A 27,221-nucleotide genomic window follows, 5' to 3' on the forward strand; every position below is an offset into this window, starting at 1 on the left:
CGGGGAGCAGTGCACTGGTGCGAGCCGGCGAGATGACAGGGAGAGCGAGGAGGGAAACAGTGGTTAGCACTCACCTGTGGCGGCGAGGACGCCGTCGTCTCGGTGACGCAAGGCGGCGGAGGCAAGAGGCATCTCTGCGGCGTCTAGGCAACTGCGAAACGATGGCGCGGGAGCGGAAGCAAAGGGGAGCTGCGCTGGCTGGGAGGAGGGGATTTATGGATGATGGTGCGCGGCGCGGTCGGGATGAGGCGATGACGCGGCCAGATGCGACGCGGGATTGGCGAGCGGCGCGCGGCGACGCAATGCGACGCGGACGCAGCAAGCGACGCGTCACGGCGGCACGGCCGACGCAAAGACGCCGGGCATGGCACGACGCGACGGCGCGATGTGGCGAAGCAAAGGAGAGTAGTGGCGAGGGCGCTCAATCATGGAGGCAAGCACCGGGGGGCAGCGGCCGCAGCGAGGGGTGATGATGCCGACAACAGAGTGGCTCTACGCTGAAGCAGAGGAAGAGCGGCCGAGTGGCAGCCCGGAAGAGACGATGCTGGCGACTACCGGGGAAGTGGTGCCGATGGTCCAGGATGCGGCACTAGCGCGGCCCGAGGCGCAAGACGTGGTGGCTTGGCGCTAAGCGCAAGTGCACGAGTACGGCGGCGCCAGGTGGGTGCAGCGTGGCATGGCACGGAGCGTCACAGGCGCGAACAAGAGGGGGCGGAGAGGGAGGCGATGGGGACTTTGAACGCGGGTTAGGCCGTGGCTCGGGAAATTGCGAACAGAACGCGCTGTCACAAAACAGAACTAAAACATGCACAAATTAGAGATTCGCACGACGAAGCAGATCCAAACCACGAAACCGTGCACTGTAAGCGGAACGACGACAGGATTTAACGGCCATTAAATCGAGATTTAGCAACTCGATAAACTGGAGACTAAATGATTTTAACGTAAAATTAATCTACACGTACGAAATTGAACTCCGCACTGTAGATCAATCTCACGCTAGCTAATTAGATTAGAAACCTAAACAATTAAACGGTAGATGAAAAATAGATTGATTCGCATGAGTAAAATGTATGCGAACCTGAGATTTGGTGAAGTGATCAGCGACGGATTGCTGTTGTTCCTCGCTGTTCGGCTTGGACAGAACGGCGCACATGGCATGCAACAGGGGATGGGCAGCATGGGTGATCAGCCGGGGAGGGCACGACAGAGGGGAACCCGGGCTCGGCGGCGATCAGAAGGGCGGGTGCACCGCTAGGCTGGCAGCTTGCTTGACAGGAGGCGGCATCAGCGAAGCAGAGCGACGGCATGGGCGTATTGCGGCTAAAAAATAATAGGAAAAGGTGGGGGCTTGGGGTCTATTTATAGGAGAAAAGTTAGAGATAAATCTAGAAATTTATCTCGGGGGAGTTGGGGTGGAGATTGTAAAGGGGGGAGGGGGAGATATGGTGGAGATAAGTGTGTCCACGAGAGGGAGGGAGAGATTGCACAACGGGGGAGAGGGAGAGGGGAGTTCGGCCAGGGGAAGAGGGCGCTGGTGGGGAGAGGCAGATATGGGCCTGCCGCCTTTTGGGCTAGAAACTCGAGCGAAATTCAAATTTTGGCCTGAAAATGAAAACCTATAGCTAAACAAAGAACGGACGGACGATCGGGATAAGGGAAAGAAAAAGGAAAGAAAAAGGAGGGAAGGGAAACAAGGCAAAAAGGAAAAAGAAAAGAGAAAAAAGAAATTGCCTCTAATTTACCGATTTTTATTATGTTTAGATTCAAATTTAAGTCCTGCTAATCATTTAAAACGCTTTCGGGACATTTTAGAATATCCAAAAAAGCTTCCAATTAATTAAATTAATTTACACTGGGCTTTTCTCCTGAACTTTAATTAACAAATTATTTTTAATGCATTATTTAATTAATTTTAGGTCAGGGTAAAACTCAGGACGTGATAGCGCATCACCGAGGTTATATTTTTATACCATTTTTTTCTTCTTTTGAAAATTTCTCTTAAATTAGCCCTCCAATTTACGATCCGATTAGACCGTTGTGTTCGTAACAACTAAATCTCTATAACAAGAGCTCACATGATTATGCTTTTATGAAAAAAATACAAATTACTTTTATAATATATCTAAATACTTTTAGATTTCATTTAATTGCTTCGTAGTCATAAAAGTAAATTTAGTAAAACCTGAAAGAAATTTATATATATTGTAGATGTAACTTAAAATAAAAGTTAAGTAAGGTGTTATGGCATTAAAAAAAAATCTATTGTGGGGATAAATACATAAGTCTATCTAAAAATTATATTTAATCAACATATCATAGTTATCCCACAACTGATAACGGATTTAATTTTAATGTCATGATAAGTTACTTTCTTTTTTCTTAAGTTACTTCTATAATATATGTAAATTACTTTTATGTTATATTAAATTTATTTTTATATGTCTAAAATGTAACTTAATGAAATCTAAAAGTAACCTGGATATATTATAAAAGTAAATATAATCATGTGAGATCTTGTTATAAAGATTTAATTGTTACGAACACAACAATGTAAGCGCATTGTCCATGGGATGAGTAGTTTAAGAGAAAATTATACCCGAAGCATTTAGATTTTTACATTACGATAACTTTGCATACATACGGAGGTTCCTTCTATTTCAGGAAAAGGCACATCTATGTTTTATTTCTGGAAAAGGCATATCTATGCGGAAGAGTTTCTTATCTATAGTAACGATGCTTATCACTGATTGAGACAATCGCACGACTGCGCTCTAGGTAGTTGCCTCCTTTTTTTTTATCACATTTAAAATGAGCACACTTGTTTATTAGCAAATGGACAATGTGTTGACCCAAAAAATAATTAAAACAAGTACACAAATAAACGTTAAGCATTGAACTTTATATGTAGATTTCTTTAGAGATAAATATACAGCGTATAAACTTTATATATATATATATATATAGAAATTTTATATACTAGCATATTATCCGTCTGTTGTATTAAAATTTTATCAAATAAAATTATAATTTAACATATTATGATCAATATTTTCTGCATATGTCATGTCTTAAATGTTGCATATAGTTTTTACAGGCATGCAGTCTCACTTGTCCCGCAATTCTTTTTTTTCCTTTCCACCAAAAAAAAGTATTACTAAGTATGGTTTATATATGGACCCTATTTTTTCCTAAAAAACAGGTAGTTGGTGGTGAGGTTGGGTCGTAGATTCAGTACACATTACCACCAATGTTTCTTATTAGGAGTATAAATAAATAATACGTAAAAAAATGATTTGGAACATTCCAAATGTACACATAATAATTCATGTAAACACTGTGTATAGAAGCCCTCCTCGTAGAAAGTTTCTATATAAAACCGTTGTATGCTCCACTTCACATGTAAATAATAATAACAGTAAATAAAGAGGACAATGCCCACAATATAAGAAAAAAAATGGAAGAGATCGGCGCAACCCAATCTAAACAAGGTTTACTATAACTCAATTCACTTGAAAATTTTTAGTCTATCAATTAATTTTTCAATTCATTAGATTTGCTTTAAGACGTAGGTGTGCCTGTCCATATGCTACTTTGTTTGATTTTTCTTCTTACCGATCGATTTTGCTCCAATGTAAACTTGTGCTGGGTGCAGATGCAGCGGATCAAGAATCACCACGTCGGCCATGCTCCGAATCGCCTTGTGTGCGAGTACCCGGCTTCCTCCTCTCCATAGAAGACGCTCGACACCTTGCTCGTCTGCCAGAACACCACCCTGCATGCCCGTGGAACCACGCGCGCCCATCTCTGAACACCAGCCTCCATAGCTCCATCCTGGACGCCGCGATGACCCTCCTCACGTCCTCCTTGGCCGCCGCCACGGACGACAGAGATACTCCGCCACCGCAACGCAAAGGCGCTAAACCTGTGGTGGTTGCAGCTGCAGCGGATCATGAATCACCGCGTCGGCCATGCTCCGCATCATCAACCCGTGCGAGTACCCATCTTCCTCCTCTCCATAGAGGACGCTCGCTACCTTGCTCGTCTGCCAGAGCACCTCTCTGCATGCCCGTGGAACCACATACCCATCTCTCCACACCACCTTCTGCAGCTCCATCCTCGACGCCGCAATGGCCCTCTTCACCTCCTCCTTCGCCGCCGCCACGAACGCCGGAGACACCCCACCTCCACCTCCGCCGCCGACGCCAGCGCCGGATTCACGTCGAAGAGCTTTCAGCACGACGGCGTTGGGCTTCCCTGTCCCCATGTCCGTCCCGTAGGTCGCCACGTCGTTGAGAAGGCGGCCGACGATGCTGGCGAGGCGCAGCAGCCGCGCGTACTCACCGCTCCGGACGACATCTTCGGGCAGCTCGTGACCCAGCAGATACAACGACAGCGGGACGATGGGGCCTAGCCCGAAGGAGTACTCGGCCACCGACAGGTACTCCTCAATTGTCGCCGGCATGTGCTTGCTCGCCACCCACTCCGCCTCGGCCATCATCGCCCTGGCCTGTACCGCCCACTGCATGCACAAAGATTTTGTAGCTCCTCCTTTTTTCGCTTCTGCTTAAATTTAGAAGCCAAAATTTGAATTTTTATTTTTTAAATTTAAAATTGATTTTAGAAACTTTTTTACCAAAGTTTATTTTTCAGCCTTGTCTTTCAGATCACTAAGAATACATATGTAAAATTTTTATTTACATATTATTTTTTGTTTGTAAGATATGAGTCAACGTGGTTTCTATTGATTTTGTTGTACTACACCCTGTAACAGGGATAAAATTGGAATACAAGTACATAATGTTATGATAAATTTGTCAGCCATATACCATGATCTAATAGCTAGATAAAAGGATAAAGCTACCGTAGCAAAGTTTCAAGTTAGATGTTTTAAATATCTATGAAAACCTGCAGTTAGATTTCACTTCAACTACCCTGCTACGGTCAACAGTATATATTATAGAAAGTTATATTTAATCTAAAATTAAGTCATACTCTCTGTTATTTGACACCATTAACTTTTATATTTATATTTAATTGTCTTCATATTTATTCTTTTCTTTTGTAAATATGAAAAGTAATAAGTTAGGTTTAAAGTTGTTTTGGTAATAAATCAAATCATACCAGAATAATTAATAATTATATAAGTTTTTTAAATAAAATAAATGATCAAATATAAATCCAAAATTTAACGCTGTCATATAAAAAACATACGGAGGGAATACAAATCAATCAGTGAGACTTACTCGCTCGGCCATGTGATCCACGACACTGCGTTTCTGTAGCATCGCGGCCTTCGCATAAGCGCGGTTGCTCGTGTGGTAAACAGCATTGAACACCATTTCCACGTTCTGTGACAGGAAGCCAACCTCACCATGCTTCTGCCATCTGTATCCATCACAAAGACGTAAAACACAGCACGTATACTCCAGCAGCAAAAAGACGATCGAGCGTTTATGTAATATTACTTGTCGATGAGGGCGACCAGGTTCCTCATCTCCTCCATGGATCCTCCGCCATCGAAGAAGTCGTCGACGACGGCCGTCAGTATGACGTTCTGGGCCCATGCGACGCGGGCGTCCGACAGTTCTTGTCGGAACAACGGGGCAACGGCGCACAAGAATGACTGCAGCGGCAGTACTCGCGCGAATTTCAGCTCATCCAGTCTGAATTCTTCCACCCAGCTGTTGTAATACACATATATATAATATATGTTGTCAGATTAACATATATGAGTGGACGTCAGACAAATGGAGTATGGATGGGTACAGGTTGGTCCTTGGGTAATTCGTGACTACATGTAAATGAAATAGATGAATTGGAACTCATAATTTAGTTTATTTAATTAAACTAGAGACCACCATAACTGGAAAGGTAGATAGATGCACAAACCTCTTGAGATACTGAAGTTCCTGTTGGTAAACAGCCTGGGCAGAATGGAATTTGTCAACAGCCAAGGCAAGAATTTCTTGGTCTGCACCGGAGCCACTGATCCAATATATGATAGGTTCAGAGTTCAGAAGATGGAAGTTAATACTAGTAAAAACATGAAGTAGCATCCCTGAGGAGACGATATTAATTTACCAGTATCCTGATTTCAAAAGATGGAAGCTGTTTGTCTTGAATCGTTCTATGTTCCCTCTGTGCTCTAGGGGTTCCACGTTTGCGTAGATAGGGAATTTAAGGGCATACTCAACCTAAAAAAAAGTACAAGCATGGTGTTTAGAGAAATAATGATTCCTTTTTTCTGACATTTTATAAGGTGATAGTACTTAATGTTGGTTGATTTATCGGTTAGCCGATATTTAGGAAAGGATATAACCACCGTAATCCTATCCGTAATCTATCTAACTCTAAAATTTGTAACCCTCATGGGCCGTAACTGCGATCGCTGGTTACGGGTCAGAATCGAATTAGGAAAAGCCCCCGAGGCCCACCAGTGCTATATAAAAGAAGAGGAGCCCACGAGGATGCTCGTGCCGCTTATTCTCGCAACCAGAAATTCGAAATCAATCTCTCCCGATTAGAGATGCGCTGGAAGGGTTTCGTGCGGCCGTCTCCACGCCGGTGGAATTGGCCACCCACCACTGTCGCCGCCGCGAGGGCTTCAGCCCGTGCATGCACGAGCGTGCGCGTGGTCGCCATGCGCCGCCGCCGCCGTGCGGACTTTAGCCCGTGCCTCCGCGCCGACGGGAATTGGCCACCGGCTTGGGCTGCCGCCTCCGGGCGTGCTCGCCCCCCCTCCCCCCCCCCCCCCCCCCCGTCGACGGGCGACGGGCCGCACCTTTGGTGCGCGCCCTCCCATCGGCTCACCGCGCCGCCGCCATCCTTCGCCGAACGGTCGCCGTCCATTGTTGGAGAAGAGGAGAGGAGATAGAGGGGAGACCGATTTTTCGGGGTCTAGGGTTAGGGTTTGGAGCCGCCGGCTCCTTTTGCCCATGTCCTGCTGAATCTCAGCCGTCCGATCGATCGGATCGGACGGCTGTGATCAATCCTGGGCCGCCGCTGCCTATCGGGCCACTTCGGCCAACTGGGCCGGCACCCATCGCGCGCCTGCGCACTGATTAAATGGGCCGGCCTCTTTGTGGGCCGGCTCAGCGATTAAATGGGCCGAATTTACTATTTATTTTTCTTAATTATTTTATTGTTTCTTAATTCTAGAAATTATTTTATACCTTGTCTGGGCCAATTTTAAATTTATTTATCATGATTATTACTTTAAAATTACATAAATTACTCTTTTATTCCTTTTGTGCCCTTTAAAATTACTTTAAAAAAATTTAATAACATATATATTTAATTATTTAGAAAATTATTTCTAGTCAAATGGAAGCAACGGGAAGTTTGCTAGAAAGAATTCATTATTTTATATTCTTTCCTGGGCCATTTAAAATTAGTGATAAAATTTATAAAAATATATTTGATCATTCAATAAATAAATAAATAAATAAATAAATAATCATTTCTAGTCAAATGGAACCAACGGGAAGTTTAGTAGAAAGAAATCATGATGTGAAATTATTTATTGACCAACGTTATTTATGGTTTCACATCAATTTTAAATATGATTAATTTTTCTTTGATTATTTCTGCCCAACGGTGATGTAATTAAGGGTTTATTTTAATATTTTCTAAATATTTTCTGCCCAACGGTGACTAGATTTGGAGAAGCATTCATTTTATACCTATATTGTTTTGATCAAAGAAAAAGGGCAAGTCACACCCTCAGAAACAAGGAGGGATTAAGGGTGCTCAACCAAGCCCTCAAGCTTTAGCTGGGCTAAAATTTAATAATCCTCACAGCACCATGTGTGCTATTAGCACAGGAACTGTCCTCGCTTTAAGGACTAATTAGCCAGGAAAATTATAAATGAGATTAATGAAATATCTAATGTTAATAATCCCAATTTATTGAGTCTTCCCATAACTCTTAGTAGGTTGACTCAGGTGCCACTATGCATGTTACTAATTCATTATAGGGATTGAATGGCGTCCAGATGCTAAGAAAGGGGGAGCACATCCTAAGAGTAGCTGATTGAGCGGAGATTGAAGTGGAGGCTATTGGAGACCTCGCACTCAAGCTCCCAGCGGCTACAATTTAATACTTAATAATTTTTTAGTTTCTCCTTCTGTTAAAAGGAATCTTATTTCAGTAAGAGTCCTAGCAGAATTGGATGTGACTGTTATTTTTCCAAGAGAGCCTGTTACATTAAACATCTAAATAAAGTAATTGGTCTTGCCCTTGTGCGAGACAAACTCTACTTGCTCTCTTTGGATCATACTGTGTGATGAATGTCATAAATGCCTGCAATGATAAAATTGAGACTTTATCGAAATTGTGGCACTATCGCTTAGGCCACATTTCTAGGGGGAGAATGGAACGTCTCATTAAAGAAGAATTATTACTCCCCTTAGATTTTTTCTGACGTTGATCATTGCATAGATTGCGTTAAAGGAAAAATTTACTAAATCAATCAAGAAAGGATCCACTAGGAGCACGAGTCCACTAGAAATAATTCACGCTGATATTTGTGGACCGTTCCCAGTGATATCTGTAGATGGTTTTGATTTATTCATCACATTTACGGATAATTACTCCCGTTACGGATATATTTACCCCATAAGCGATCGTTCTGAATCTTTTCAAAAATTCAAAATATTCAAAGCAGAAATTGAAAACCAACATGACGCGAAAATTAAAATAGTGAGATCGGACCATGGTGGTGAATACTATGGGAAACATGCTCCATTTGGGCAAAGTTCTGTTCCATTTGCTCAATATCTTCAGATTCATGGGATTATTGCTCAATATTCCATGCCTGGGAGCCTCAACAAAATGGAGTGGCAGAAAGACGTAACCGTACACTCATGGAGATGGTGCGGAGCATGCTTAGTCACTCCAACTTATCAAAAAAATTATGGATTGAGGCATTAAAAACGGCTGCACACATACTAAACAGAGTTCCAAGTAAGTCGGTGCCAAAAACTCCGTATGAATTATGGACCGGAAGAAAACCGACATTGAATTATTTGAAAGTGTGGGGCTGCTGTGCAGAAGCTAAATTATTCAACCCCCAATAAAAGAAATTCGACCCCAAGACTGTGAGCTGCCATTTTATCGTTACCCGTTGCATTCTAAGGGATTTCGATTTACTGTCCAGACCGTGTCACTAAATTTGTAGAAACCAAACACGCTATCTTCTTGGAAAATTATGAAACGAGGAGTTCACATGAAAGGGAAATTAATCTTGAGGACATTCGGGTGAGTGTTTCTTCTCCTCCGGAAATCCAAGAGAATAATGTCCCTATTTTTTATAATGTACCATAAACTGTAGTTCCCACTATTGGCACTACGGCTACTGCTGAGGAAAATACCGAAACCCATGAAAATAATGAGCCTCAACAGAGTCCTGTGATACATAATGAAGAAGAAATTCCACAACCTGATCCTGAATCGTCTGTGGTCAATAATAAAAATCAAGAATTAAGACGATCACAACGGAACAGGAGATCTGCCATCCCTGATTATTATGAAATTTACATGGGTGAAGATATTGGGAAGGTAGACGACCTCACATCATTTAAAGAAGCCATAAGTAGTCAAAATTCATCCAAGTGGATTCAAGCCATGGAAGATGAACTCAAATCAATGAGCCAAAATAAAGTATGGGATCTAGTAGAAATTCCTAAAGGAGTAAAAACAGTAGGCTGTAAATGGGTCTACAAAACTAAATTGGACTCCAAAGGAAATATCAAACCATTCAAAGCAAGACTTGTGGCGAAGGGTTTTTCGCATAGAGAAGGAATTGATTACAATGAAACGTTTTCTGCTGTCTCTAAGAAAGACTCATTCAGAATTATGATGGCGCTAGTGGCACATTATGATTTAGAACTACATCAAATGGATGTGAAAACGACATTTCTAAATGGCGACTTAAATGAAAATATTTACATGGCTCAATCGGAAGGTTTTGTTGTGGAAGAAAAGAGCCATATGGGATGCAAACTTAAGAAATCTATCTATGGACTTAAATAGGCGTCAAACAATGGAACCTTAAGTTCGATAAAATTATCAAGAAATTCAGATTTAAGGAAAATAGGTGGACAACTGCATTTATACCAAAATTAAAGGTGGAAAATTCATTATACTAGTACTCTATGTAGATGACATTTTATTAGCAAGCAGTGACTAGAATCTGCTGCGAGAAACCAAGGAATTTTTGTCATCGAAATTTAATATGAAAGATCTCGGTAATGCATCATACGTTTTGTGTATCGAGATTCATTGAGACAGGTCCAAAGGGGTGCTAGGATTATCTTAGAAATCATATATTTCCAGAATATTGGAAAGATATAATATGAGCAAATGCTCGACATCACCTGCTCCAATTATGAAAGGGGACAAATTTGGTTCATTCCAAAGTCCGAGAAATGAATTGGAAGAAAAAGAAATGACTAAGGTACCATATGCTTCAACTGTCAGAAGCTTAATGTATGCTCAAGTTTGTACGCGACCAGGCTTGGTGTTTGTAACCGGGATGCTTGGCAGATATCTGTCTAAACCAGGTATAACCACTGAAAGGCAGTAAAAAAAGTATTGCGTTATTTGCAAGGAACTAAACATTACATGCTCACATACAGAAAATCTGATAAGCTTGAAGTTACAGGCCATTCGGATGCTGACTTCGCAGGGTGTCTAGATACCAAGAAATCTACTTCTGTGTATATATTCACTCTCGCGGGGGGAGCCATTTCATGGAAAAGTACTAAACAAACACTGACTGCATCGTCGACAATGCAGACAGATTTTGTGGCATGTTATTACGCAACGGGGCAGGCTGTATGGCTTAAAAATTTTATCCCGGGATTATAAGTGGTTGACAGCATTGAAAGACCGCTGACAATATACTGCGACAATGAGACCGCAGTTTTCTATACGAGTAACAAGTCAAGTGAAGCTGCCATACACATTGACATTAAATACCATGATGTGAAAGATAGAGTACAGGATCAAACAATTAAAGTTGAATACATAAACACTAAATCAATGCTTGCGGATCCGTTAACCAAAGGCTTACCTCCCAATTTGTTCAAAGAACATGTGGCTAACATGGGATTGTGTAATGACCTTGAATATGATCCTGGAGACCGGGGCAATGAAGTTCAATCAACACCCGCTTAATTAATCAAGGGTTTATTTGTATGATATTGTGAACTATAAGTCTTGTCGTCTCAATAACGCTAAATATTGTTGTGACACATTGCTTTGGGGAGCTATATTATATGATGGACTCGTAATTAACCTCTAAATCAAGGGGAGAATGTTGGTTGATTTATCGGTTAGCCGATATTTAGGAAAGGATATAACCACCGTAATCCTATCTGTAATCTATCTCTAACTCTAAAATTCATAACTCTCATGGGCCATAACTGCGATCTGTGGTTATGGGTCATAATCGGATTAGGAAAAGCCCCCGAGGCCCACCAGTGCTATATAAAAGAAGAGGAGCCAACGAGGACGCTCGTGCCGCTTATTCTCGCAACGAGAAATTCGAAATCAATCTCTCCCGATCAGAGACGCGCTGGAAGGGTTTCGTACGGCGATTCCAGGGCTGTGCCATTAGAGACCCGAAGGTCGAAGATTCAGAACAGATCATCAGCGATCTAATCTCGCCGGAGACGAAGGAAAGAAGACGGAATTGAAGGAAAGAAAAGAAGAGAATCAGATGGCTTCATCTACAGGTTTATTTAGTTTTCCGCATTTTAATTAATCGGTGATCTTGATTAGGGTTTCAATTCGTAATCTATTGCTTATGATTGAATTAAATTATCTAACACTTAATTACCTCTGGTGTTAATGATTTTGATATCTTTCCGGAGGAGAGTTGCTGCTTCAATACTTTAGCTGACCAAGAACCAATCTTTTGTAGGATCAAGTCATTTTCTGAGAAGCAAACTTGTGAACTTCTGTACAGCTCCAGCAAAGGCTTAATGTCATTGAGATACGCATGAATTGAACCATCATAGCAGGATTGTTCAGCAAATTGAGCCATTCCATCTGTTCAACATTTCCAAGGTGGTGATTAAAATTTCAAAACAAGTACCAGTTTTACGCCTGAACCCCAGCAAAAATGAATGATGTTCAAACTTCTGTCAGTTCTGTGCAAGCACCTGAGGTGATATCATAACCGTTCATACGAAGGAAACGGAATGCCACTGCACACGTCGTCATATCCGACATGATTTCTTCCTCGTTTTGCATCCAGCACCTTCAAGCAGACATGAATCATGAACATACAGGAATAGGTATACAGAGATACAGCAAATTCCAACCTGAAAATACCTGTAAGTCGTGTCCAATATGTCTCGTATCTCATAGGCAAAATCCGAAGAGATCCCCATCTTCTCAAGAGTGTTCACCGTGCGAAGTTGGGAGTATAAATTGTCTGGATATATCGCCGGCACTGCAAAGAAACCACACACAACTCCAATATGAAATCTCATATATATTCCTGCTAATTGCCCTATGTTACATTCTTGGCCATTTGTTTGGACGAAATATAAAACATGACGAACCTGAGCCACCGAATTTGCTAGTGAGTGAACCCAAATAGTCAAGCGCTTTGTCGTTGCGGCTGTAGATTGCTGCAGCAGCCGTGGTTGATGGCGAGTTGAACAATGAGCCGTTCTTCCTCTGATATGGCATCACAAGGTCCCAATCATGTCTTCTCCCAAGCCCTTCTGATACATATGCCATGAAGGCTTTTCTTGCTGCAACTGTGCCACCACCATCCCTGTTTGCAAATTAAGTTGATGAAGCTTGAAATTGTCATAGGATTCAAGTCTCACTAAACGCATTAGCATAAAAGTAACTATTTCCCTTCTGAGATAGATGGCAGTATTTTGGAATGAGGGTACGCAAATTTTGAAACGTGATATCAATAGTAGATGCCATAATTGTTTAAAATATAAGAAAAGTTGGCATAGGAACTTCTCATGTAATTATATTATTTTAGGATTTTATAAATATATAGTTTGAAGTAGTAATGTAAAAACTTGTGTATTGGAGACAATTCCTTTGCCCAAAACATTTTGTAGAAAATAAAAAGGCAGCAACCTATTTATTGCATAAATAGAAAAATAAGTGTAATACAATAGAAAGGGGTGATTGTATGGGTTAGGAGTAAGGCAAACAACATATTTATAAATAAAACATAATTTGTGAATAACATAATTTATGAATAAAACTTTTATATACGAGTTCTTACCAATATGAAAGTCAAAACTAGAAAATAAACTATGATAAAAAAACATCAAAATATTCTCTAAATTTAAGGTTCAAAAATAAAATTTTGGCATATAATCATAAACAGAAGTGAAAAGACTATAAATAAACTTTTTTTTGCGTGAGACATTTTTTTTACTCTGAGGTTATAAGAAAATATTTTGGTTTAATGGCAACGGTGATTTTTTTTTGGAACCGCCTCTAAAAGTAGTTCTTACAAATTCCAATTAAGTAGAAGAGAGATGTTTATCCCCAAACTTTTACACCGACTAACCTTGCTAGCTCGATCTCCTGGAGATAAAAAATACCATCGATGTCCGTTTTCATAGCAGGAATTTCCAGGCCCATCTCAGTAGCAAGGTTAAGCAGACCAGAAAAGGTGATGTTAAACCCCACAGGGGAGACACTCTGCCCATCCATGGCAACCGAGAAATTTCTTCCAATGAAATTTAGTCCTGTCACAACCATTTTTCATGATGTTTCAAGCACGTCCTCGAACTCAAACATGAATAGATAGACACCCAAAATTAATTGGAACAACACCAACATAAATGTAATACGTGTTCTGCGGTGCTCGCTACTGGTGGTAGTAGAACTAATTTAGACCGTTTAAATTCTAATCCAATAGATTGGATTTATTTATACTACAACCACAACTACTGGTAGTAGAATATTTTTTCTACCGATGGTATAATTTTAAATCAACGTTCGAGATTCCTGTATAATGTTAATACTGGTAGTAGAATAATAATAGCATTGTAGTCTATCATTATGATTTTTGTTAAATATTAATTACCTCTCCTAATGTGATCTGGGCCTGCATTCCATCTCTTGAGAGCAACGACACATGCCAGCGTAGACAAGAGTGTTTCTTTGTTTACTTCAGCCGATTGGCCCCAGGACCCGTCGAGCTGCTGGTTGTCCAGGATCCACTGGGCGCACTGTGGGTAGCACGGATCCTGGGGAGAGCCCTGGAGCGGCACCATGGCCACCCATGCCGTGTCATACGAAGACGGCGATAGCTCGGCTCCCTGCAGCTGCTTTCTCACTGTAGCCTTCAGTTCATCTCTGTGCTGTGTATATTTCATCAAAACGAATCAACTAAGTATTGATTGGATCGACATATGCATGTGTATATGAGCACTTTCACGGTGCTCTCTACGAGTATTTCCTTTTTTTTTTATTTGACGTGATTGATTTTTTAGTCCACGTTTGGTAAGTTTTCCTGTTTTTAAAAGTTGTGCAATTATTAATTCTTTTGTAGTAATTTAATTTATCACTAAAGATAGTTTAAGCATGTATTATAGTCTTTCATATTTGTACAACAATTTTAAATAAGGCATGTAGATTTAGAAAGTCAACGATATCAAATAAAAAAACATGACAAAGTACTATTTTACGATCATTATTACTGTCCTGAAAGTGATCTTAACTATTAACTTTTGGGTTCTATCATCAATGCAAAAAACGACACGATCCACTTAACTAGAAAAAAAATAAATGGTCCTAGTTCTAGATCCACTAGACATCGTTATATATAAAACAAGTCATATATAGTGTATAGTACCATGCCTCGCAGGATCCCTGAATTTGGCACAACTGATGCTGCTGCTGGCCGGGAACGGAGAGGAAAGCAAGTACGTGAGATATGTCGCCATTTAATCTTGGCTGTATAGCAGAAAGAGTTTTTTTCCATCCTTGAGAAGGTCCCACAGTTTTTTATATAAAAATTTGATAATTTTATCTAAAAAAATAGTGATACCTCTTGGTACCTTCTCAAGGATGGGAAAATTGCTCACGGACCTGAAAGAGAACAAACACATCCTAGCACATACCTCTGGTGACCACTGGAGGAGGCACACTGCTGGGTCTCTTTGGATTCATCCCATGGTGCGAAGCTCCTGCAGGGAATTGTCCGGCAAGGCAGGAGGAACTCAGCCACATTGTTGCCGGTCGGGGCAACCACTCAAGGTGAAAATAGCTCGTGACAGACTTCAAGGGGACTGCTTTTAATCTCTCGAATGGGATATATATGCCTAAAAATGATGTCAATAATTATAATAGATTTCGAAATATTTGTCAATATTATATACTGGATATGCGTAAACCACGGTACAAAAGTTCATGCTAAAACTCGACCATAGTTGAAAATAAAAGATACAAAGCTATCCTATACTGGAGAGATATATGCTAGCGGATTCAGATCTTTTATCTTTAAATTTACGGTATCTATGTTATGTACATGTGGCTCGATGGGTTCGACGGATTCACGTGTCAGAGACAAAAGCAGTGACTTTAAAAGCAAAGAATGCTGATCCCGGCAACTATTGGCCAAACCACACTACCCATCCTTGATTATTACATATGTTCATTATGGTTAAATAGGAGAGGTTAAATGATTAAAACATAATTAGATTTTCTTGGATTTATAGGTACTTACAATATGATATTGCATTGTCCTGTACATAATCCATTTATGTTAGCCTACTTTATTTCAGTGGGATCCCTTAAAATTTAGCCCGTTTTGCCACTGCATCTATAAATACTTATCTATGATGTGTTGAGTGTATAAATACTATATCAATATTGTGGTGCAACCTGTAAATACTATAGGTACGATGATTGGTTTTTTTAATGAAAAGGTAAACAATTACCCTCTAACTATTTAGTGGTGTTTAATGATATTTTATTTGTACTAGTTATATCTCTACTGGCTAAAAACAAATTAAACATAATTATGTTGTTCATCAATCCAAAACATGCCCACATGCAAATTCCAATTCTCCTAACTACGGACACCAGATTTGGAGTCTATTTTAGAAGCATGCATGAATATAAGACCAAGCTCAGATCGCTCATCCACTCCTTTATTCTCATCCTTATATGAACTGATCATCATTGCTTTTTGTATGTGGTGTGGTGTCGTTGCGACCAAGGATCGCAACAACATTACATGCTTAATTGTGTAGTTTGTATGTGGGTCCCATAAAACATGACTTAGAACATTAGAGAAATAGAAGATATTTGACTTTCATCAGTCGACGTTTTTGGTATAAAAAATTAACTTGGTATTGTTTGCTCTTTTAATACTGGTATTGACATTTTCTGTTCATTCTAATTCGTTTATGTTTTGAACTGAATTCCTTTTACTTTTCTAATTAATTGCACCACTGTCGAATTTTGGCGGATAAGAAAATAATCACAGAACTAAAGCAAAGACTGGGCGAAGCACTGATAATATGGATTGAGATGTTTGATCTTGTTTAGGATTAGAATTTCAGCTAATCGTTATTCTTCGTTCCATTTTTTCCACGTAGTGATGTGATCTCAACGTATGATTAATTTCTTCTGGTGTTTGGTGTGATACGACTTCTGCCGTCTGGTTAACCACACACGTACAGTCGCGGCCCAGTGCACACTCCCCGACGCAGTCAAATGTTGACCTAGGTGGCAATCTGTAGTCGTCTGGTTTCCCTTCCGTTGACTTTTGATATATATTCCATTGTTCATCTCATTCATAATTATCTTATAAATATATAAGATAATAATATATCTTAAATTTTGTCAGTACTAAATCAAACTATAACAAAATAATTAACAAATACATAGAGTTATACGAGTGAGCATTTTTCCAATTCTTGAGAAGGTACCATGAGTTAGTACTGTTTTATATACAAAATTTTGTACCTTATAGTATCTAAGGTACCAAATTTTACATAAAAAACAGTGATACATCATAGTACGTTCTTAAGGATGGAAAAATTGCTCTATACGCGTATAACAAATGGTCCACAAAATTAAGTTAATATTCGTTAAATTAAAAAAAGAGTACTAAAATGCCACAAGCCCTGTTAGGAAAAAATTGACCGAAATATCTCTACTCCAACGTTGGTGACCCACAACGCTGCCCAATTAAGATCAATGAGACTCTGGATACTTCACAACCAGCAGTATGAAAATGCTCGTTATGAAGAAATAGATTCCTTTGTTGGCCCTACAAAGCAAAACTCGAAAAGGAACCATTAAGAATATTGAATTGCCAAACTGTCTTCGAATAAATGAAGTGGACATGCATGGCTGCCAACTAAATCGGAGGGGATATTTAACTTTTTGCCACGATTACGAATGTGATAATAGATTTGCTATTGAACTAACATGTCAGAGATAACGAGTGACAAATTTGTTTTAACTACTCGTAAGAGTGGCAAAAAAATAAATTTCTCAAATCGGAGGAGTATTTAACTATATCTCCCCGTTTCCTCATGTTTTATGAATACAAAAATTCTAATTAGAGATACTTCACTTAAAATTAGCGTATATAGAGCATTTTTCATCGGCACAAGCTCCTAAATATTTTAAAACCGGCACCCATGGCTTAATTTTAGAAAAGAAAACACCTATAGCATTTTTATATGTGCTATTTTTTTATTAAAAAGCATAATTGATAATATAAGTACCGATTTATTCTTAAAAAGACGTATATTTATACTTGTATTATATGTGTCGGTTCCTCGAACAACCGATATGAAACCGCTGAATGGAACCAAGAGTTTTCTCCTCATCTCTCTTGGTTGTCCACTCCCTGTGCAACCTCATTTATAGGGGTTTGTGGTGTCCACCGAATCTGGTATCATGGAGTGCTACGGCTTGAGGATCGAAGGGATCTTGGGACAGCAGCAGAACCTAGCCACAAGCTAATGGTTTTCCTCCTTTCCCCACCTCCCTCCGTCTCCCTTTCCACTCGACCATTTGTTCCCTAGGTTTGGTGGTGATAGCAGCATTAGAGGGTATAGACAGAGGATTAGTTCTTCGCTTTGTGTTTATGCTTCTAGGGTAGTGGATTCGATAATTAATGCACGATTTGTGCCTTGGGTACTATCATCTGTGGTGTTGACCAACAATTATCGGCTCCGATCGAGTATAGCCTGCTGTTTTTTTTTCACTCACAAGTGCATGATCACCAAGCTAGCACTGAGGAGCTCTCATCACTGGCACTTTTTGGGGTCCGTCAGACCATCACCCATAAGGAGTTTAGAATCGGCACTATTCAAGTGTTTTGTGCTATAGAATCATACAAAATATTGTAAGAACAAAAACAATAAATCGAAGTGACAACGTTAAACCCCAATGTAACAACTTGATGTAAAGATTATCGTAGTCTATGAATACTCGGCTCCACGTAACACTTTTTTTTTTATCAAACACACCCTTTTCAAGAGACAACAGGGAAAGGGTGGACTTACCAGATGGCCCCCGGAGGCTGGGGAAGCAGAAAAAACTCTCGAGAACGGAAGAGAGAAGGGGAAGTTTACATGTGGATCAAAGGCAACCTGCTCTCCTATTCACAGGTGTCCTCGTGGTGCTTCGTACCGTTTGCTTATATATATACACACAGAGAAACACTCACATGCTTAGAACTGTGCATGGCAATTAAATAAGTGTTCCTAAGACTAATTAAACAGCGCCGTTCGTACTCCCCAAAGTGGCGTTTGTTGAACGGTGTTTCCACGTGTGACGACCAAAGAAGTTGCGTGTCAGCGTACATACATACCCAGCTTGGAGCCTCCGTTTACTTTTCTGCTTTCGACTTCGTTGTGACTGCATGCATTTCACCATGGCTGCTTGGAGTTTGACTCTGCCTGTTCGACAGTCCACACATGTGCCTAAATTAAGTATTTGTACACTCAGCATGGAGGAGGCGTAGGGCGTGTTCGTTGCAGCTGCAGCGGATCGAGAATCACGGCGTTGGCCATGGTCCGCATCGTCTCCTTGGTGTAGGCGTCTTCCTCCCGGTAGAAGACGCTCGCCACCTTGCCGCTGTGCCATAGCAGCTCCCTGCACCGCCGCGGCACCACGGCGCCGTCCCTGAACGCCAGCCGCTGCAGCTCCCACCGGGCCATCCGGATCACCCTCCTCACCTCCTCCTTCGCCGCCTCCACGACCGCCGGATCCATGGCGCCGCCGACACGGCTGGCAGCCCGCACCACGACGCTGTTGGGCTTGCCTGCCCGCATCTCCCTCTCGAGCGTCACGACGTCGTTGATGAGGCGGCCGATGGTGTTGGCGTGCTGCAGCAGCCGGGTGTACTCCTCGCTCCTCACCGCCTCCTCCGGCAGCGGCTCGCCGAGCAGGTACGCCGACGTCGGGATGATGGGGTCGAACGCGAAGGAGTGCTCCGCCACCGGCATGTACTCCTCCATCGTCGCCGGGATGTACTTGTTCTCCACCCACTCCGCCTCCGTCATCATCGTCCTCACCGTCACCACCCACTGCACAAACGTTTCGTTGTGTACAAAGAAAAACTATAAAATTGCAAAAGAAACATGGGACATGTAGTATGATAAATTTGCCTAACATATATCCTGTTTGGTACTGTAAGTCGTTTTAACGGTTTGCAACCATCTTTGTTAATTTTTACAATATTGATAGAAAAAATAGGGCATTTCTCAAACACAAAATAAATACACTATCGAAATATATTCAATGCTAGATTTTATATAACTAATTTAGTGCTTTAAATGTTTCTATATTTTTTATAAGGAGTTAAACTTAAATAAGTTTGACTTTGGAAAAGTGAAAACGTCTCATCACGTCTATCATACTAAACTAGGTGCATGGTCAAAACTACCATACAATGTTTCCAATCAAACAAGTTAAAATATCTACGAAAAGTACTATATGTGGTAGATTAATTTCAACGCTGCTCCTGTCACTGCCATAAAACCCCAGGACTGCAATATCAATCGATATCAGGCAGACAGACTTACTAGCTCCACAAGATGATCCATGACGCTACGATTCTGCAGCTGCGCGGCCATTTCACCCATTCGCCTGGTCGTGTTGTACACGGCCTTGAACAAGATCTCGACATTCTCGGAGCTGAACCCAACTTCGGCGTGGTCGTCCCATCTGCAAGCAGCAAAAGTTCAGGACCAAGGAGTATATCGATCCCACTCCAACATATGCACCAAAGAAACGCATGGGTCATGCAGGTGGTGTACTGCTGCATAAGGGAAAGTATTTAAATCCTTGAGGGGATGTCCATTCGTCTAATACATGTTATCCAAATAGTTATAAAAAAATTTTAAACGATTGGTAAAGATCTATTAATATAAGATATATCACTACACAAACATACAAATTCGAATATGACTTCTACAATCTATAACAAAAATAACAAATTAAACTGTAAAGAGTATATACATAACCACAGTCATATTTGTTATTTTTGTTATGGATTGTACAAAGTTATATTTAAACTTATATGTTTGCGCAGTGATATATCTTATATTAATATATCTTTAAAATTTTTTAATAACTATTTAGATAGCATGCAATAAATAAGGGGACATCCTTTCGAGGGTTTAAATTCCACTCCTGCTATATATATACATACTTCTCGAAGAGCTCCACCATGTTCCTCATCTCCTCCATGGAGCCCCCGCCGTCGAACAGGTCGTCGACGGCCGTCGTCAGCACCGCGTTCTGGCTCCACGCGACGCGGGGCACGAACAGCTCGGGAGGGAACAGCGGCACGATCGCACAGAAGCACGCGTGCAGCGGCAGTATCCTTGCGAACTTCAGCTCATCCAGCCTGTGTTCCTGCACCCATCTGAGAAATGCATGTTTCGAATCAATTAAGCATTAGCTGCCAGCGTCAGAATTTATGTATGGTTGGATCATGGATAGGTAGAATGTCTCTGCACCTGTTGAGATCCTGCAGTTCTTGCTGGAAAATGGACTGGGTGGATCGGAATTTGTCGATGGCCAAGGAGAGGATTTCTGTGTTGGCGCTGGAGGAGCCACTGATCCAATGTAGGACATGTTCAGAATTGTTTCAGGCTGGTAATAGCAATGCATGAGTTAGAACCCTTGAGAATGGTGTTCTGAATTTTACCAGTGTCCTGATTTCACAAGCTGGAAGCTGTTTGTCTTGAACCGTTCTATGTTCCCCTTGTGCTCTAGTGGTTCCACGGTTGCAAAGATGGGAAATTCAAGGGCATACTCGATCTGCAGAAAATGAGATCAAAATGATGTTTTGAGAAAGAATTGTCCTGGTTTCAAATAAAACGGATGGTTAAACGTTGGACACAGAAATCAAAAAATAAAGTTATTTTGGAACAGAGATAGTTGTACTGAATTAATTACCTCCTGTACTAATGGTTTTGATATCTTTCTTGAGGAGAGTTGCTGCTTCAGTAACTTAGCTGACCAAGAGCAAATATTTTCTAGGATCAAATCATCTTCCGAGAAGCGAACTTGTGAACTTCTGTACAGCTCCAGCAAAGGCTGGATGTCATTGACATATGCATGAATTGAATCATCGTAGCAGGATTGTTCAGCAAATTGACCCATTCCATCTGTTCAACAGTTCCAAGGTGGTGATTAAATTTTCCCAAAAGGAGATTTGTACTGTAAAACCCAAACAAAAAGAAATAATGTTCCAACTTCTGGACAAGCACCTGAGTTGATGTCATAGCCGTTCATACGAAGGAGGCGGAATGCCTTTGCACACGTCCCCATATCCGACATTATTTCTTCCTCGTTTTGCATCCAGCAGCTGGAAGCAGAGCAGAATGATGAAGATATTAAGGAATAGGTGTTCAAAGACACAGCAATTTCCTGTAACATTCAAAATAAATACCTGTATGTCATGTCCAGTATATCTCGTATCTCGCAAGCGAAATCTGAAGAGATCCCCATCTTTTCAAGAGTGTTCACCATGCAAAGCTGGGAGTATACATCGTCTGGATATATCACAGGCACTGCAAAACAAAGAAAAAGTACAAATAAATCTCCAATTTAAATTCTCATATATACATATACTTGCTGTTTGGCACATGCTTTTTTATTATTGGCCATTTGTTTGGACGAAATATAAAACTTTATGCACCTGAGCCACCAAATTTGCTTGTGAGTGAACCCAAATAGTCAAGCGCTCTGTCGTTGCGGCTGTAGATTGCTGCAGCAGCCGTGGTGGAAGGCGAGTTGAACAATGAGCCGTTCTTCCTCTGATATGCCATCAGAAGGTCCCAATCCTGTCTTCTCCCAAGCCCTTCTGATACATATGCCATGAAGGCTTTCCTTGCTGCAACTGTACCACCACCATCCCTATTTGCAAATTAACTTGATGAAGCTTGAAATTACCACAGGATAGAAGTGTCACTACAGCTATTTACTCTGTGTAACTAAACGCATTAGTACACAAGTAAATAATTTCCTTCCGAAATATATGATACTCTAGATGCAAGAGTTGTTTAAAATATAAGAAGAGTTGGCGTAGGAACTTTCTTATATAATTATATTATTTTAGGTTTTTATAAACATATAGTTTGAAATAGTAATGATAAAACATGTGTATTAGAGAATATGTCCATGGCCAAAACATTTTTGTAGAAAATAACACAGATGGAAACCTATTTACTGCATAAATAGAGAACAAGTGTAATACAGCAGAAAGACTAAAAAGAAATTACTTTTTTTTACAGTAGACACATTTTTGTACTGTCAAGTTATAAGAAAATACGTTTGGAATAAGAGCAATTTTATATTAGGAGGTATCATTGTTTTTATGTAAAATTTGGTACCTATTATTACCTTAGATACTATAAGGTACTAAATTTGAGATTTGCTCCAGTCCAACAAAAATATCTCGAGGAACCGGTGCATCGAGGTAACAAATTATTTCTCACCATTAGATCTAGCTGAGTAGGATGTGCGTTGTTAGAGCCAATGATCAGAAACAATTTGGTACCACGAAGTATCGATATCTTAAAGTACTTTTTCTTACTTTTTGTTGGATTGTAAAATTGCTCACCAAATTTTATATGGAAAATAGTGGTATCTCATGGTACCTACTAAAGGATGGGAAAAATACTCTTTGGATAATGGCAAGGTCTCACAGTTGAAATCGAAAGCACAATGATTTATAGTTTCTTTTTTTTTGGGAACCGCCTCAAAAAGTAGACAACCATATCTCAATTGAAATTGAACGTGTTCAAACGAATTTGCCGATATCTTCAACTAATGTTGTTAAGATCTGATCTATTTTTGATTGTTTGGGGACTCAAATATGCATTGAAGTTGTTAGATCTACTATAGAAGCCGTTCTCTTGAAAGAGATGCAAAAACAGGAAGTTCTTTAGAAATGCCAATTAAGTACTCCCTCCCTATTTTTTATATGACGCCGTTGTTTTTTAATTTATATTTGATCATTCGTCTTATTAAAAATTTATAATTATTAATTATTTTGTTTTAATATTATTATTATAGGAACTTTACGTATACTTATACTTTTGCCTATTTATATATAATTTTTTAACTAAAACAAATGATCAAAATGTGTACATAAAGATCAAGGCGTCATATAAAAATATAGAGGAAGTATTAGCGAGGGATCTTTTAAATGGACTAACCTTGCTAGCTCGATCTCCCGAAGATAAAAAATACCATCGATGTCTGTTTTCATAACAGGAATTTCCAGGCCCATCTCAGTAGCAAGGTTAAGCAGACCAGAAAAGGTGATGTTAAACCCCACAGGGGAGACACTCTGCCCATCCATGGCAACTGAGAAATTTCTCCCAATAAAATGCAGTCCTGTCACAGCCATTTTCCATAGCATGTCAAACTCAAACACGACGAGACAGACAAACAAAATTAATTGAAACAACGCACCAACATAAAATGTGTATATCATTACATGACTTTTTGTTAAACTTTGAATTACCTCTCCTGATGTGATCTGGGCTACAATCCCATCTCTTGAGAGCAACGATACATGCTAATGTAGACAAGAGGATGTCTTTGTTTACTTCAGCCGATTGGCTCCAGGACCCATCGAGCTGCTGGTTGTCGAGAATCCACTGGATACACTGAGGGTAGCACGGAGCGTGGGAAGAGCCCTTGAGTGGCACCATGGCCACCCATGCCGTGTCGTATGAAGACACCGATGGCTCAGCTCCCTGCAGCTGCTTCCTCACTGTAGCTTTCAGTTCGTCTCTGTGCTGAGTATATTTCATCAAAATGAATGCATTCAGCCTTGGATTGAAATATATACGCATGTTTATATGGGCACCTTTATGGTGCTCTCTACGATTAGTCTTCCTCCAATTTTGTTTGTTTGATGTCTTCCATAAGACTTTCTAGCCTTATTTAAATTTATTTATGTGCTAATAAATCTATACACATATACAATATATATATATATGAGAATATCTAATAAATGACATTGACAAGCACTTAATTCTAAAAAATGCCATCAGTGAGTGTAAGTTCTACAAAATTCCATCTTACAAATGAATTTGTCTAAAAAATGCTATCGCTGTTAGGGTTCCCTTAATATTTTTTCGTTAAGTGGTATAGTATGAATAATGTATTTAACGGTAGAAATGGACAATATCCTAATAGCGATGGCATTTCTCAGATAAATTCGTTTGTGCGATGACATTTCTAGAACTCGCACTCCTCAATGACCTTTCTTGGACTTAGACGTTTGTCAATGGTATTTGTTAGATTTTCTATATATACTGATATATTGATGAATTAAGATAAATTCATAAAGTCTTATAATATGAAACGGAGAGTACCATTTGTCTCGTCCAAAATAGTTACATAGTTGTTAATTTTTTTTGTTCTATTTGATTTATTAAAAAAACACTGTAAACATAACTTATAATTGTTTTTACATAATAATTTTCAATAAGATGAACAGTCATATCTGAAAGTACATAGGGAGCAATATTTTCTGACCAGTATTATTGTCCTAACTATTAATTGACTTATGAGTTCTACTATCGCTCGAAAAATTGACGCGATTCATTGAACTATAGAAAAATAAACGATCTGTAACTCATATATAATAATATATAGTACCATGCCCTGCAGGATTCCTGAATTTGGCACAACCTCCAAGTTATTCCGAACGCCTGTTGTTGCTGCTCGTCAAAAATAGCACGTGAGACGTGTCGCCCAGTAATCTTGGCTGTATAGCAGAAAGGGACCTCAAAGAGAACAAACATACTCTCTCCTTTATTAAATATTGCACACCGTTAAATTTTGATACTAATATGACCGTTTATTTTATTTACTTTTTTTAATATGTAAAGCTATATATATATAACAATAAACAATAATTAATAATTATTTAATATTTTTAAAAATAACGAATAGTAAAACATACATAAAAAAATCAACGATATTAAATATATAAGAAGAGAGGGAGTACACTAGTACATACCTCTGGTGACCACTGGAGGAGGCACATTGCTGGGTTTCCTTGGGTAATTCATCCCATGGGGTGAAGCTCCTCCAGGGAAATGTCCGGCAAGGCAGGAAGAGGAACTCAGCAACATCGTTCCCGGTCCGGGCTACCACTCAACTTGAAATAGCTTCAAACAGACTTCGAGGAGAAACTGTTTCGAAATTCTTGAATGTGATATATGCCTAGAAATAATGTCAGTAATTATAATAGAGTTCAAAATATTTGGCAATATAGACTAGATATGCCTAAACCACCATAAAAAAAAATCATGTTCAAACTCGACCGTAGCTGAGAATAAACGCTCTCAACAGGAGTCGAGGGATTTCGATGGATTCACGTGTCAGTGATAACTGCTTAATTCTCGTATCACACGCACCCTCGAAAGACAGACATGGAAACTAGGGTGGACATACCAGATGTCAGGCTGGAGAAGGCATAAAAAACACGGAAGAACCGAGGAGAGATCAGCGGTGGATGAGCGAGGATGGGGAAGTTTACATGTGGATCAAACTAACCAACCAACCTATTTCACAACTCCTCGTGGTGGTTCCTACCGTTTGCTTATATACACACACACACGGAGAGACGCAAACATTCGCGGAGGTCCGTATGGAAAGCGAAAGTGGAAACAGGGTACTCCCCGGGCAGGCGTTTCTGGACCGGCGTTTCCATGTGGCGACGACCAAGAAGTTGCGTGCGCCCTCCCAGCTTGGGGCCCTCCACATTTGATCTGTTGCGTGCACCTTGGCGCCTCTGTCTTAGGCAACCAAAATTTGAAGCCACCGTGGCTGTTTGGTTCCAAGTCTCTTGTCACATCAGATATTTGAATATTAATTAAAAGTATTAAATATAAACTGATAACAAAACTAATTGCATAAATAAAGACTATTTTATTAGACAAATTTTTTAAGCCTAATTAATTCACGATTAGTAAATGTTTACTGTAGCATCACATTCGCTAATCACGGACTAATTAGGCTCAATAAATTCATCTCGCGAAATAGTGCAGAGTATGAGATGAGTTTTAATAATAGTCTATATTTAATACTTCTAATTAGTGTCCAAATATTCGATGTGACAGTAACTTAAAAAATTTATGGGAAACCAAACACCTAGTTTTCTGCTTTGGTTATATTTTAGGCCTTGTTTAGTTTGAAAAAAATTAAAAAACATCAAATCAAGTTTTTAGACAAACATTTGAAGTATTAAACGTAGTCTAATTACAAAATAAATTTTAGATTCCGGCTGAAAACCGCGCGCGACGAATCTTTTGAGTCTAATTAATCCGTCATTAGCATATATTTGTTAGTGTAACACTTATGGCTAATCGCATCATAATTAGGCTTAAAAATTTCGTCTCACGATTTCTTTCATAACTATGTAATTAATAATTAATATTCATCAATATTCAATGCTTTATTTAGATGTCTAAAGATTCGATCCGATATTTTTTTAGAAGTTTTTTTGAGAACGAAACATGCCCTTATGCCGTCGTATAATAAAGGTGTTGTGAAAGTGAGATGAGTCTTGTCACTCTGACCCTGCTTGGAATTTGACTGCATGCCCGACAATCTAGAAATGTGACTAAATTAAGTATTTCTTGACGACGGACTTGAGGTGGGATAGACTCTGATTAAACGTTATACAAGGCATCACACCTGTACATTAGCAGGCTTA

General features: G+C 39.9%; 2 protein-coding genes and 1 pseudogene across 3 annotated transcripts; all 3 read right to left on the bottom strand.

Moving 5' to 3' along the window:
* LOC102702908 overlaps positions 1-132 on the bottom strand; it is a 39,366-nt pseudogene extending 39,234 nt beyond the window's left edge.
* A 3,787-nt stretch (positions 133-3,919) lies between these two features.
* Positions 3,920-14,373, bottom strand: LOC102703182 (stemar-13-ene synthase-like). Its single transcript, XM_040528536.1, has 11 exons — positions 14,082-14,373; positions 13,560-13,740; positions 12,577-12,794; positions 12,344-12,464; positions 12,172-12,269; positions 11,847-12,058; positions 6,085-6,197; positions 5,893-5,988; positions 5,469-5,684; positions 5,247-5,388; positions 3,920-4,522 (listed from the first exon to the last, which is right to left on the bottom strand). Exons 1-11 carry the CDS (start codon positions 14,371-14,373, stop codon positions 3,920-3,922), a joined length of 2,292 nt encoding a protein of 763 aa, XP_040384470.1.
* A 3,962-nt stretch (positions 14,374-18,335) lies between these two features.
* On the bottom strand, positions 18,336-26,062 carry LOC102710826 (stemar-13-ene synthase-like). Of its 2 annotated transcripts, none has more exons than XM_040528868.1 (14): positions 25,958-26,062; positions 25,521-25,695; positions 25,157-25,218; positions 24,012-24,288; positions 23,701-23,881; positions 22,179-22,396; positions 21,930-22,050; positions 21,748-21,845; positions 21,434-21,645; positions 21,183-21,295; positions 20,992-21,090; positions 20,682-20,897; positions 20,053-20,194; positions 18,336-19,554 (listed from the first exon to the last, which is right to left on the bottom strand). In XM_040528868.1, the coding sequence occupies exons 2-14, from the start codon at positions 25,633-25,635 to the stop codon at positions 18,970-18,972; spliced, it is 2,439 nt and encodes an 812-aa protein (XP_040384802.1). In that variant the 5' UTR covers positions 25,636-25,695; positions 25,958-26,062; the 3' UTR covers positions 18,336-18,969. The 2 variants fall into 2 exon arrangements, with proteins under 2 accessions (XP_040384802.1, XP_006663438.2); XM_006663375.3 differs by having other exon boundaries at positions 25,521-25,726.
* Positions 26,063-27,221: the final 1,159 nt, after the last annotated feature.

This window comes from Oryza brachyantha, chromosome 11 (assembly GCF_000231095.2).
Source record: "Oryza brachyantha chromosome 11, ObraRS2, whole genome shotgun sequence".
Lineage (NCBI taxonomy): Eukaryota > Viridiplantae > Streptophyta > Magnoliopsida > Poales > Poaceae > Oryza > Oryza brachyantha.

Excerpts from the sequence above, each read along its gene's own strand:
- LOC102703182 (XM_040528536.1), bottom strand. The coding sequence starts at position 14,373 with ATGAAATATACACAGCACAGAGATGAACTGAAGGCTACAGTGAGAAAG. Across the intron at positions 12,795-13,559 it reads CAGGAGATCGAGCTAGCAAG|GGATGGTGGTGGCACAGTTG; the intron begins GTTAGTCGGTGT and ends ATTTGCAAACAG. Across the intron at positions 12,059-12,171 it reads CGGTTATGATATCACCTCAG|ATGGAATGGCTCAATTTGCT; the intron begins GTGCTTGCACAG and ends AATGTTGAACAG.
- LOC102710826 (XM_040528868.1), bottom strand. The coding sequence starts at position 25,635 with ATGTTGCTGAGTTCCTCTTCCTGCCTTGCCGGACATTTCCCTGGAGGA. Across the intron at positions 21,846-21,929 it reads ATACTGGACATGACATACAG|CTGCTGGATGCAAAACGAGG; the intron begins GTATTTATTTTG and ends CTCTGCTTCCAG. Across the intron at positions 20,898-20,991 it reads GAACTGCAGGATCTCAACAG|ATGGGTGCAGGAACACAGGC; the intron begins GTGCAGAGACAT and ends TGCATTTCTCAG.